Source organism: Dreissena polymorpha, chromosome 2 (assembly GCF_020536995.1).
Source record: "Dreissena polymorpha isolate Duluth1 chromosome 2, UMN_Dpol_1.0, whole genome shotgun sequence".
Lineage (NCBI taxonomy): Eukaryota > Metazoa > Mollusca > Bivalvia > Myida > Dreissenidae > Dreissena > Dreissena polymorpha.
The window spans coordinates 15,619,484-15,633,852 of record NC_068356.1 but is presented as its reverse complement, the minus strand read 5'-3'; the positions used below and the strand labels follow the sequence as shown (position 1 = coordinate 15,633,852).

The 14,369-nt window shown below is 35.8% G+C and overlaps 1 protein-coding gene across 3 annotated transcripts in view; it reads right to left on the bottom strand.

Annotated features, from left to right (window-relative positions):
- The window catches only part of LOC127865985 (eukaryotic elongation factor 2 kinase-like), a 41,491-nt gene extending 31,883 nt beyond the window's left edge, over positions 1-9,608 (bottom strand). For all 3 annotated transcript variants that reach the window (XM_052406144.1, XM_052406143.1, XM_052406145.1), the window contains exons 1-3: positions 9,485-9,608; positions 8,120-8,755; positions 7,538-7,575 (exon numbers count right to left, since the gene is read on the bottom strand). In XM_052406144.1, coding sequence (XP_052262104.1) covers positions 7,538-7,575; positions 8,120-8,548 — 467 coding nt within the window. In that variant the 5' untranslated portion in view covers positions 8,549-8,755; positions 9,485-9,608. The remainder of the gene's footprint in view (positions 1-7,537; positions 7,576-8,119; positions 8,756-9,484) is intronic.
- Positions 9,609-14,369: the final 4,761 nt, after the last annotated feature.

The window sequence follows — 14,369 nt, the reverse complement described above, 5'->3', positions numbered from 1 at the left end:
GACCAAACAATGGCCGTTAAGTCTGTGCCAAATTTCAATAGAAACTTCCTGAAAAAGAAACTGTGATATGGAGATGTTTCACATAAACCTGAATCTACTTTTTAACAAGAGGGCTTAAAAGGCCCAAAGTCGCTCACCTGAGATAACAAGATATTATTGGGACAAATCTTCTGACAAAGTTTCATGAAGATCGGAAAATAAATGTGGCCTTTAGAGTGTTAACAAGGTTTTACTATAGCCATATTTTTCAACCAACCAGCATCATTTTTAAACTCGTGCAAGATATTATTGGGATGAATCTTCTGACCGAGTTTCATGAAGATTGGACAATAAATGTGGCCTCTAGAGTGTTAACAAGATTTTACTATAGCCATATAAGGAAAAATGCCCCGCCCCTTGGCAGTCATGTTTTTCAAGCAAACATAACCATTCTCAAACTCATCCAAGATATCATTATGACAAATTTTCTGACCATATTTCATGAAGATTGGACAATAAATGTGGCCTCTAGAGTGTTAACAAGGTTTTGCAAAAGCCATATAAGGAAAAATGCCAGCCCCATGGCGGCCATGTTTTTCAACCAACAGCCATCATGCTCAAACTCTTCCAAGATATTATTGGGATGAATCTTCTGCCCAAGTTTCATGAAGATTGGAAATAAATGTGGCCTCTATAGAGTGTTAACAAGATTTTACTATAGCCATATATAGCCATATAAAGAAAAATGCCCAGCCCCTTGGCATCCATGTTTTTCAAGCAAAGGTTACCATTTTCGAACTCATCCAAGATATCATTGAGACCAATCTTCTGACTAAATTTCATGAAGATTGGACAATAAATGTGGCCTCTAGAGAGTTAACAAGTCAAATGTTGATGCGGCACAACGCACAACAGACGACGGAAAAAAGACGATCACAAAAGCTCACCATGAGCACATTGTGCTCAGGTGAGCTAAAAAGGGGCATAATTTTGTTATATTTAGGTCAAAGTTATGGAACTTTATAATTTACCACAACGAATGACGCAAAACACATTTGTTAGGATTCAATTGAAAACCTGTAATAGAAATAGTGATTAGCGTATGTTGCATGTTTACCGTTAGCTATTTTACAAGTACAAAAAGGGCTTAATTCTGTTAATTTGCTGGTAAGAGTATTGGAACATTGTCTGTTATATGTATACCTTGCACAATGACCCCAAACACATGTGTTGCTTTAATCAATACTTTTAGAAACTACAGGGATATGGAGATGTTGTACAACTTCCTTTAGTCCAAATAATTAGACGTAAGCTCCCCCGATGTAAATCGACCTCATATTTATAGGAGTAAACTTCCTTGTACAAAAAACAGGGCATAATTGTATAAAATTGCAGGTGATAATTGGACCTGTTGCCCTTGAACCAAACATTATACAGACGTAGAAGCTGACATTAAAGTGACAGTATAGCTTGGACTATTTATTAATCGTTTGATCTAAAGACATAATACACAAATGTACTATATTATGGTAAAGCTATGTACATGTAGGAATGCTGGATGCTAGCTTTTTGTGGGTTATTAAGAGACATAAAAAATTGTATTATTATATTAAATTCAGATAAAAAGAAACGTCTAGTAGTTGGGGGGACAAGAATTGCACTATATGTACAGTTTATAGAAAATTTCAAAGGGCCATAACTCTATGAAAAATCATCCGACCAGAACCCGCAGATAATATGCACATCTCCTCTTGGTTGTGAAGCTTCCCATAAAGTTTAATTGAATTCCGGTCATTAATTGCTGAGAAAAAGCCCAGACAAAAATTGTGCACGGACGGACAGACACACACACAGACAGACGAAGCGGCGACTATATGTTTCCGTCAAAAATTTTGGGGAGCATAAAAAATACAGACTTCCTTCAAAAAAATATACTGTTGCAGTGTCTGTACAAATCTGAGATAAAACTGATTTACTCAAAACATTTATTGGAAAACAATTTTATTGAACAATCCAACATAGCTAAAAGCCCTGCTTTTAGTGTCCTAATAATAAACAAGAACACTTTGTACCTATGTTTTAGCTTTAAACCTCTGTGTAACCAGCCAGATATATGTATATATATTATAAACTTGTAAGAAAGTCCTTGTTAATTTCATTAACAATCATGCAGTCAAACATTTGCTAGTTTATTTCATTGAACTGACTCGGTCTATATATTTTTGTTTACTGGAAAAAAGTTGTTGTTTTTTCAATAACATCCAACAGCACATGTAATATGAGAGAAACCAAATCAATATATTGTCATTTGAGTTTAAATTTGCTAAGAACAAAGGAGCTTAGAACAATGGCTTTAAATTAGGGATGTCAAAGACCATCTGGACATCTCAATATCTTACCAAGTACATAATAGCAGTCTTTCACTTTCTATGCCAGGTCAAATGCTTTTTTCCAAATAAGGTCAGTATCATAATATGTGAATAACGACATCATGGATGCAAACAAGATGTAATTAAAAGCACTATAGGTTACTTTCTAGTGTTATTAAATTGATGGTGAAGAAAGGATTATGCTCAGTAAATTTGCTACACAGATTCTTACTGACTGTGAACAATGCAAAACATGGACACAAATATTTGGGTCAGATAATACACTAGCATTCAGATGGTAATTTAGAAAACAATTATTTGCATTAAATGAAAATACAAAGATATTTCTTGATATTAAGGAAGAAGGACACAGTAGTGCACATTAAGAAGATCAACACAGCTTGTATGCCTCTGTACGCAGTCTCGACATCATACACAAAATGAAACATGTCATAAATATGCAAGCTTCAAATACAGAACGGCAGATCAACAACAAGTGGTTCTTTATAACCACAGTTTTGTTAAAGGGCCATAAAACAAAGAATACATCAAAATGTATATAATGCTAATTAAATGCGAAGTTCGTGATGATAGGTGGTATGTGTTGACACACATTTAACTCCAATTATAACCTCTCGCTCTGGGCAGGTAACAGACTACTATTAATACATGCTTCAATCCTCACACACATTCAAGTCACACACAAGTGGGTAATACATGTATATAAGTACTAAATTTTGAAAATAATACAATCTGGTTTTCAAAAACTAAAGGAATAGTTGTCTATTTTGTTTATGTACAACTAAACATTTACAACAAACTGAAATCGGTATTAAACACTGACAACTAGCACCCATGCATGAAAAAGTTCATAAAAATGCAGCACTTTGTATGTCCTACATTATTGATAAGGTCACTGTAATAGTAAACAACTTGTTTTCAACAGGCTAGATAGAGTAGAAAAGGTTAATGCCCTTACAATTTTTTCCCATTCAGTCATAAATAACATTGTATATTGGATATTCAGGCCAATGTCTCAATAATTTAGGTACACTATGTTTATAAATCAAGGACCCATGGTTCTGAATTGCTTGAATGAATTCCTGTTAGCATACTAAAATGATCTTAGCTGGGAAAATATTGTTGCACTATGGACATAAGGAAAACAAGTTCATGAAGAGCCAATTTTGACCGCACGATTAACTGGTAGAAGACTGCTATAAGCTATTACATGCCATATATTTGACCTCTGGTCCTTAGGGTTTCAGATGAGATTTTCTGAAGTTTTAACTGTAACATTTAAGGAAAACAAGTTGTACTCCAGTTGCAAACCACTTTTGACCCCATGGTTACTATTTGACAAAATTTGTTAGATGACCACCATTAAATGTTACATAACTAATACCAAACCTATGGAACATGTGACAAAAACAAGTGACCCCATGAGCCGGGCTATTTTCTACCCCAGGGACATGCTTAAACAAGGGACAAAATTGTCACAAAACCAGGTTTTCATTGTGAAAAAAAAAATTGATAAAGGGAGAAAACTCAAACTGAACTTTTGAAATGAACAAACAAAATTAACCCCCTTTGTAAGTTTGTTTTTTTAAATCTATTTTTAGTCGTGGCGACCTTGACATTGGAGATATTGACGTGATTCTTTCTTGCGACACACCGTCCCATGATGGTGAACAAATGTGCCAAATTATTTTAAAATCTCACAATGAATGACATAGTTATGGCCAGGACAAGCTCATTTATGGCCATTTTTGACCTTTGAACTCAAAGTGTGACCTTGACCTTGGAGATATCGACGTAATTATTTCGCGCGACACACCGTCCAATGATGGTGAACAAATGTGCCAAATGATTTTAAAATCTGACAATGAACGACATAGTTATGGCCCGGACAAGCTTGTTCCGCCCGCCCGCCAGCCAGCCCGCCCGCATTCGCCAATCTAATAACCAGTGTTTTCCTTCGGAAAACCTGGTTAAAAAACTTAACCATATGATGAACATGACAAATTCCAAAACCTTTAACAAGATTTTTTAAGTTTCCACCTAGATATGCATGACCAAGACCAAGTTTTTATATACATTACATTGAAAATATGTCCTCCCCAGGGCAGGGCGAATCTTGACCCAAGGCAGGGCCCTTGCTACACTTTGGGGGATTGGGGCCGGGGCCCTTAAGAGGGGGAATTTCGCATCGTTTTCGGCGAAAAGGGGAATTTTAGAAGATCTTTTCACCAACCATTCAACACTTAAAATTGCTATATTTTAATGTAATTTACATAAATATACATTTGATCAAAGTTTAATAGCACGATACCTGCTGGCAACAAAGGTGTAAAATTAAAAAAAAAAAAAAAAATCTGAAGGGGGAATTTTTTAGCTCAAATAGGGCAAAAAAGTATACTATTTTAAGGGGGGAATGGGGCCAAATTTCGGCCCCAAAAACGACCAAACGAGGGCTCGCAAGGTGCATGATTTGAACAAACTTCGTAGTGGACCACCATATAACATTACATGTACCAGCCAATGCATGCATTGAACAAGAACTATATGGACAAACTTAAAAGAGGGTCATTCCTGTAAAGTTAAAGAAAAATCTGCATAGGAGATCTGGAAGAGTTGTCATTTGAAGCAAACTGCTTAATTTAAGACAGAGTTCACACTTCACAAGACGTCGTATAGCCACTCACCACAATAGCTCACCATACCTTCTTTGTGCTCAGGTGAGCTAACAACATAATACTTCACAAAAATGTGTTGTTCTTCTTGTTTTTCCTCCAAAGTTAATAGTTGATTCAACAATTTTGAGACAAAAGTTTTAATGTTAACTACTTATAACACATTTTCTTAATGATTGTCTAGTTTTTTAACAATAACTTCCATACTTCAAAATATGCATGAGAAATGGGACATATACATGTGACACATTCAATTTGTGCATTTGCATGATAAAATCAGTACAGGTTAACATTTTCTTGCACTGATATCTATTTACCTGCCAGTAACCTACATCTCACGGCCTTCTCATTGTAGGAAGAAATGCAATATGACTAATCATACAACAGAAAATATTGTTGTTGATGCACACAATTTCCCCAACCTGTGGCTTGCCTCCAAGAAATAATTAGATATGCAACATGTGACATGTGATCATGATGCATTGGTAAATATGATCATCAGTTACCAGTAAGAGTGCAGTAAGATTGAAATGGCTTCCCTCATTTTCTTTTGATGTGTAAAGTACATGAAAATAAGATACATGGCTGTCTATGCAAACAATGTACTACAATGTTTTTCGTTCACTGAACCATTAATTATGGTAACACAATCATAATTATACTATACTCAAATTATTAATGAAAAGTTTTTTCCATTGTCACATGATACTGATTAAGTTAATTTTGTATCTTTCTGAATTACAATTTATCATACAAACTAGTACAAACTGAACTTTATGTGAAATAGCATTATTTTTCATGCTGAAGTAAATGATATACTTTGTGAGATCCTGTATATAAATATATAAAGATACATAGAGACAAGTACTACAAACTGATCAGTTTGTTTTGTCAATTAACTAAAAAATGATGCTTTGATGAACATTGAAAGATTGGTATAAAATGAACAACCTTATTAAAACAAGGGCTGTTTGTAAAACATGCATGCCTCCCATATGGGCTCTCCGTTGTAGTGACAGCCATTGTGTGAATATGTTTTTTGTCACTGTGACCTTGACCTTTGACCTAGTGACCTGAAAATCTATAGGGGTCATCTGCCAGTTATGATCAATGTACCTATGAAGTTTCATGATCCTAGCCATAAGCGTTCTTGAGTTATCATCCAGAAACCATTTTACCATTTCAGGTCACCATGACCTTGACCTTTGACCTAGTGACCTGAAAATCAATAGGGGTCATCTGCAAGTCATGATCAATCTACCTATTAAGTTTCATGATCCTAGGTATAAGCGTTCTTGAGTAATCATCCGGAAACCATTTTACTATTTCGGGTCACCATGACCTTGACCTTTGACCTAGTGACCTCAAAATCAATAGGGGTCATCTGCCAGCCATTATCAATCTACCCACAAAGTTTCATGATCCTAGGCATAAGCGTTCTTGAGTTATCATCCAGAAACCATTTTTCTATTTTGGGTCACTGTGACCTTGACCTTTGACCTAGTGACCTGAAAATCAATAGGGGTCATCTGCGAGTCATGATCAATCTACCTATCAAGTTTCATGATTCTAGGCCTAAGCGTTCTTGAGTTATCATCCGGAAACCATTTTACTATTTTGGGTCACTGTGACCTTGACCTTTGACCTAGTGACCTGAAAATCTATAGGGGTCATCTGCGAGTCATGATCAATCTACCTATCAAGTTTCATGATCCTAGGCCTAAGCGTTCTTGAGTTATCATCCGGAAACCATTTTACTATTTCGGGTCACCGTGACCTTGACCTTTGACCTAGTGACCTCAAAATCAATAGGGGTCATCTGTGAGTCATGATCAATGTACCTATTAAGTTTCATGATCCTAGGCCCAAGCGTTCTTGGGTTATCATCCGTAAACCACCTGGTGGACGGACCAACAGACCGACCGACCGACATGAGCAAAGCAATATACCCCCTCTTCTTCGAAAGGGGGCATAAAAACATCATGTTGGCATTGTTTCATATCTGTTGAATTAAAAAATTGAGGACCAGCTATATCACGATTACACACATACCAGCATACAGCGTTATTGGATCATTACATATATATCGAATTAATGTGTTATGCCAGCGATTTTGTTCCTTTTTTTTTAAAGTACCAGAAAAGAGCACTTTCCCCATCGGGAAAAACTATGTATTTCCCAATAATATTATTGCTGAAAAACATCCCTAATGAAGACACTAATTTCCCATTCAGCAATATGACTTGGACCCAAGTTACTATAATATTTACAACTTGACAACACTTAATTATAAATCAAATTTAAGTATTTGTGATAAAATAAAAAGAGAAAAACACAAAATTCCAAATCTTAAGACTTCACAACGTGAAGCTTCCCAATGTAAGGGTTTTTTCGTGTTAATTTTAAAAAATTGGTCTGATACCAGTACTTTTCCCATTTGGGAAAAAATATTGCTGAATGCATATTGACATAGGAATGAAATAAAATAAAACTTACAGTCTGAAACATTCTCTCATTGCACCTCTGTTGAAGGCCTAAAAAGGGAAAAGAATAAATATATATTTTTTTGTATTTATTAGGGATTTAGCTAAAGCAGAATAACATGGGGAGAGGGAGACCTTCCATTTGTATGCCCTACCATGTTTTTTAATAAATAGCATACCTCATGGAATTATATTAAAAGGCATTTTAAATATTAGAACATATTAAGCTGAAACAGCAAGTAACTAACAATGTACAAATTTAACAATTTAACCATTTTTCACTATAGAGGTCATTCTGCTTTTGTTTAGGCCTCCTGCCATTTTTAAGTCTGGCTTTATCCCTATAAATAAAATGTCCCTTTTCACACAAATATGTATATTCTTTGTTTAATGAGTTCATTAACTATAAAACTGACATCAGTACCTGCAGAAATGTATAATAAATATATTGTCATTTTCATGGCTTCAATAAATGGAACATCATTCTTATTTTGGTAATTAGGCAAAAGGAATAATGCATGAAACAACTGTTTTTAAATTCAACCAAATCTGCATACAACACAGTAAAGGCAATATGGAATCAAACCCTACGAACCTTTTTTTCCATTTTCACTTTCACCTCATCTGTCAACCATGTTTTTCGAAGAGCACTGTATCTGTGACGGAAGCACTTCTCTACTGGGTAATCATCTAAATGAAACTTTTCCCACGGGTCATCCATGTGACGTGCCTTACGAATAGCGTTTAGCCAGTTCCTCTGAGCTCTGTTTATGTTCACCTTCAAACCTTCAAACGAGGCAAGTGCTCGAGACAAACGTCTCTGTCGAAGGGACAGAAACGCCTTTGTTTTCTCCTTGTGTGTATAGTCATCATCACTTTCATTCTCATCGGATGCATCCCTGTTGGACTCGTTCTCACTAATGCTGTGAGTGTCAATTTCGGATTCTTCCAAGCTCCCACAATCAGTGATTGGAAACAAACAGATGTCTCCATCAAAATCATCATCATCTCCCATTGACGACATTATTGATCTTCTCTTCTTCTTTAATGTATAACAAAATTAAATTGCTCAGTTCTCTTTCAAATGAAATGTACAGATGGGAAATTATAATGAATGCTTACAAGGTAAGGCCAATTCTGTTGTGATCTCTGAATCTGATTTCCTTTCCATTCTTTTGAAAACTTTGTGTGGTTGTTTCTTGCAAAGTCCATAAACCTTCCAATTGTGATTCTGAAATGACACAAAATTGGAACAGCAAAATGAATTCCTGAATGTTGTATTATGTTTTGCATGTGTATAAGTAAGGCTCAATATTGGCTCAGGTTTTACTTAAAAACACCACCAGGCACTCTGAAGTATACCCCTATGTACCGGCTTGGGAACTGAAAATACCCCTAAAAGCACCCGGACATACTCTGGGGTGCTTTTAGGTATATTTTTCGTACCCCAGGGACCTTGTAGTACATGTAAGAGTACCACACAAGGAGAAGACAATAACCAATCAAGTATTAGTAACTTTATTTACAGTAATAAAGTAAAAAACAGCGCTTTTCCTAAGGTGGCAATATGCTATCAATTATTATGTTTATCATATTGCATGGTCATCTGCAGATGACTTCTTTAATAGAATACAAAATGTTGCACAAAACGTTGCCATCAAAATCATACATCCAGGCAATTAAATGTTTCCTGTGGCTTTGATATGCAGCCCATCTAGCAGTGCTTAGTGTGGTCTTCTTAACAGGGGCTGTTTACATTGGTCGCTGATATTTGAGCTGTGCGTATGAACTCACAAAAGCTCAAAGCATTCAAGAAGAACTAATGTCACTGACATTACACTGACTGACATAATCATTAAATTAAAAATAATGGACATGTATAATGTCTGTTTATTTTTTTTAAATACTTAATGACAGCACATAATGGCTTTAACAATTAAGTAGTTAAACAACAACAAACCTCATAACAGTGACGGGAATTTCTACCAACTGAATAAAACCACGTTAGTTTTAACTTTCTGTCACAAACAAATCTATAACTCGGTGAATTTTGTGTTGTTGTCGAACGTCTTAATGCGCATGCTCAATTATTTTGTCGTTGCGGGAGATAACCTGTCACATTTTGCAGTTCAGTTCACAGTCGGAGTTGTCTGACAATAAGCGAGAAGAAAGGGTGGTCAACAGCGCGCACGCCAGTATATTTTTCTCATAATCTGTAAGTCTGAACGGAGTTAAATGCACCTTGACTGTATTTTTTATTATCTTTAGTTTTATCTATGGCCTTTCTGAATCGTGTAATTCATTTAGAAAGTCACTGCCATTATTTACCTTGTGGGTATTTTTTCCTTTTTGCAAAAGCAACAATGGAAATAAGTTAGGCGACTTTATGCGCTTTTCCTTGGACAACCATTCATTTACTGTATCCCTGTATTGCAAACTTTGAAAGTTAGTGTGAAAAATAGTTTTATAAGGACTGACGTGATCAAATGTGATTTATCTGTGAAGAGCTTAACCCAGTGGGTTCCAACCCTTTCAATTGATAAAACGTTTCAAGACATTTCTGGTGATTATTTTCTGACGAGTTTGTGAATGTTTTAACAGAGATCGATATTTGTTTGTATAGGTCCCTGGTTTTATGAAGCCATTAAATGTACATAATAATGTTTTCATTGAAAAGGTAACATTATCTTCATTCTTTCTACCAAGATTAGCCATCATTTAATCAGTGTTTATTAAAAACAGGGCTTTTTTCCTACTGTGAAAATGGCCGTTTTTCACAATTAATGGAAATTCACGACTCAAATTTTAACAATATCAAAAAGTTCGCGACTCAAATTTTCACAATTTCAAGAAGTTCGCGACTCAAATGTTCACGATTTTATTAAGTTCGCGACTCATTTTTTCACAATTTTGAACAGTTCGCGACTCTTTTTTCACAAAGTGTGGGTGACAAGGCCGCTACACAAAAACAGGGAAAGAAGCCCTGTTAACATTTCGAATATTTGGTTATATCTCTACAAACGAGCGTAACACTATATATATTTTTCCGGAAATCGTATACTACTTTATTTGGAATTACAGTTTGGTAACGGCAAATTGGAAACAAAAATATTTAAAATGATGGAAACACGTAAACGCCTCGTATTTGGTGAACTTTGTGTTCAAATTTCTGTTCAAATAAAGAATAAAGTACTATATACTATATTAAACTCCATGTATGTACCGGTAAATGAAAATAGAGAATAAATTTGTTCTCATTTTTTAATTAAACTATCGGATTTACCAGAAATATGAATCTATAACCAGTTTTTAAAAAGTGAATGATAGGGTGGAGATAATGATACAGAACCATAGCTTGTTATTATTTAACAAATCTAGCAACTGTGTGTAATAGTTTTTCTAATAGCATTGCAAACTGTCGGGTTCATTTAGACGTGCTTACCATAAATGCTTATTGAAAAAAGAAAATTTTATAATGTAGAGAGTGATGTTCGAGTATGCCATTCATGTAACCAAAATCTGTTTGGGATGAATTTCACTACCTACTTGAACGTAATTTCTTTAATGCAGATAAAAAGGAAAACATACCTTACTGTTTTCTTCAAACACCTAACATTGTTAAAATGTCAAAACTTAAAAACAGTGAACCATTTGTTAAATTTAGCGATATTCCCACCATACCACTCTGAACTGTGTATAGCAATTATATATAAATGTCGGATGTCCAAATTTGACGTGTTCACTCTAGCATGTTAATTGCATTTTAATGTATTCGAAGAGTGTGTGTATTTACTTTTTTCGTAATACATGCAGTCATATAAACATCTTATTTACGTTATCTATAGAATTAGAAAATGTATATGAAGTTGGCTGTTAGATGTTAGCTCTTCATCAGCTGTTTAAAATAGAAATGTATAGCTATGCATTGGGTGTTCGTCAGATGTTAAAAAGCAATACACAGCTATGCTACAGGTCTACACCAGCCTTTCATAACATAACGAATGCTATGCATTGGGTATTCGACAGGTTTTCAAATCAAAATGAACAGCTGTTCACCAGGTCTTCGTCAGGTATTCAGATGAAAATTAGTGTATGCCGCCAACTTGAGCCTGGCTGTCAAACATCATGATGCATAGCTGTGCACTGGGTGTTCGATAGGGTTTCAAATTACAATGAATAGCTCTTCACCAGATCTTCGCCATGTATTCAAATAAGAAAATGGTGATTTCCGCCGCATTGAGCAATAAAAAGCCGGACTTTTAAACATCACAATGTATAGCTATACACTATGTGCGCGATACGTTTTCAAATTACAATGAAGTGCTGTTCATCAGGTGTTCGCCAGATATTCAAATAAAAAAATGGTGATTACCGCCGTATTGAGCATTGCTTTTAAGTAGCGTAATGCATATCTGTGCACTGGATGTTCGACAAGGTTTAAAATTAAAATGAAAAGCTCTTCACCAGGTGTTCCCCAGGCAGTAGTATTCAAATAAGAAAATGGTGATAACCGCCGTATCGAGCAGTGCTTTTAAGTAGCTTAATGCATAGCTGTGCCTGGGTGTTCGACAAAGTTTAAAATAAAAATAAAGAGCTCTTCACAAGGTCTTCGCCAGGTATCCAAATAAGAAAAGTGTGATTACCGCCGTACTGAGCAATGCTTTAAAGTAGTGTAACGCATAGCTATGTACTGGGTGTTCGACATGGCTTCAAATTACAATGAACAGTTCCCCACCAGATATTCGCCAGGTATTCGAATCATGAAATGTTGTTTGCAGCAATAAAAGCCTGACTTTCAAGCATCACAATGCATAGCTAAACACTAGGTGTTCGAAACGTTTTCAAATTACAATGAAGAACTGTTCACCAGGTGTTCACCAGGTATATAAATAAGAAAATGGTGATTTCCGCCGTAGTGAGCAGTGCTAAGCTGTGCACTGGGTGTTCGACAGGGTTTACAATTAAAACGAAGAGCTCTTCACCAGGTGTTCACCAGGTATTCAAATAAGAAACAGGTGATTATCGCCATAGTGAGGAGTGCTTTTACGTAGCTTAATGTATAGCTGCGCACAGGGTGTTCGACAGGGTTTCAAAATACAATGAAGAGCTATTCACCAGGTATTCGGCAGGTATTCAAATAAGAAAGTGGTTATTACCACCATACTAAGCAGTGATTTAAAGTAGCTGAACACATAGCTGTGCTCTGGGTTTTCGACGTGGTTTAAAATTGAAATGAAAAGCAGACGTATCAAGCCTGACTTTCAAGCATCACAATGTATAGCTATGCACTAGGTGCTCGATACGTTTTCAAATTACAATGAAGAGCTGTTCACCAGGTGTTCGCCAGGTATTCAAATAAGAAACTGGTGATTTCCGCCGTATTGAGATTTGCTTTTAAGGACCATAATGCATAACTGTGCACTGGGTGTTCGATAGGGTTTCATATTACAATGAACAACTCTTCACCAGATCTTCGCCAGGTATTCGAATAATCAAGTGGTGTTTGCGGCCGTAAAAAGCCGGGCTTTCAAGCATCACAATGCATAGCTGTGCGCCAGGTGTTCGATACGTTTTCAAAGTACAATGGATAGCTGTTCACCACGTGTTCCCTAGCTATTCAAATAAGAAAATGGTGATTCCGCCTTATTGAGCAGTGCTTTTAAGTAGCGTAATGCATAGCTGTGCACTGGGTGTTCGACAGGGTTTAAAATTAAAATGAAAAGCTCTTCACCAGGTCTTCGCCAGTTATTAAAATAAGAAAATGGTGATTACCGCCGTATTGAGCAGTGCTTTTAAGAAGCGTAATGCATAGCTGTGCACTGGATGTTCAACAGGTTTTTAAATTAAAATGAAGAGCACTTCACCAGATATTCGCCAAGTATTCGAATAATGAAATGTTGTTTGCGGCCGTATAAAGCCGGACTTTTAAGCATTACAATGTATAGCTATGCACTAGGTTATTCGATACTTTTTCAAATTAAAATGAAGTGCTGTTCACCAGGTGTTCGCCAGCTATCCAAATAAGAAACTGGTGATTTCCGCCGTATAGAGCAGTGCTTTTAAGTAGCATACTGCATAGCTGTGCAATGGGTGTTCAATAAGGTTCTAAATTACAAGGAACAGCTCTTCACCAACTCTTCGCCGGAATTCGAATGATGAAATGTTCATTGAATAATGAAATGTTTTTTTTTCATAGAGTATGTACTGCAAATGTTATTGCGTTCGACACAAAATTATAAAATTATGCATTTTTTTCTTATGTCTTAAAAATGTCCAGTGGCGTCAAATTCAAACCTCATATGTTCTTGACGTCAAACGTTTCTCATGTTATTTCACATATTACGTGATAACTTTAATAATTGAATTAAAAACTATTTATCATTTTAAATATATGGTTTAGGTTCGCAGTCTCACAAAAAATAAACGAGAGGGCCATAATGGCCCTGTATCGCTCCACTGTTTTTTATGCGAAAAAAGCGTGCAATGCGCATGGGTTGAAATGTACTCAAGCATGTGACTTTCTCTTTCTATCCCTCGTCCCACTGCATGGGCGCTTAAAGGTGGAAAGTGAGCATTTTTATATATGGAAACGTTATTACGGTGTTAACTAAACAGACTAAAAAGCCCGGGAATTGTCGTAGAGGTCCTTTGCTTATAACGTAGGTACATTTATCTCTCCAAAAGATATTGTCGTTCTTTCTATTTCACATATTTTTAGATGCTGAAGATCAAATATACGCATGTTCTACAAGATTAATGAAAGTTCCTTCATTCAATCATGAATCTTTTTCCAAAATTCCAAAAAAGTGTTTGTAGGTTTCAAAGTTTCTGTTACTTATATAGTT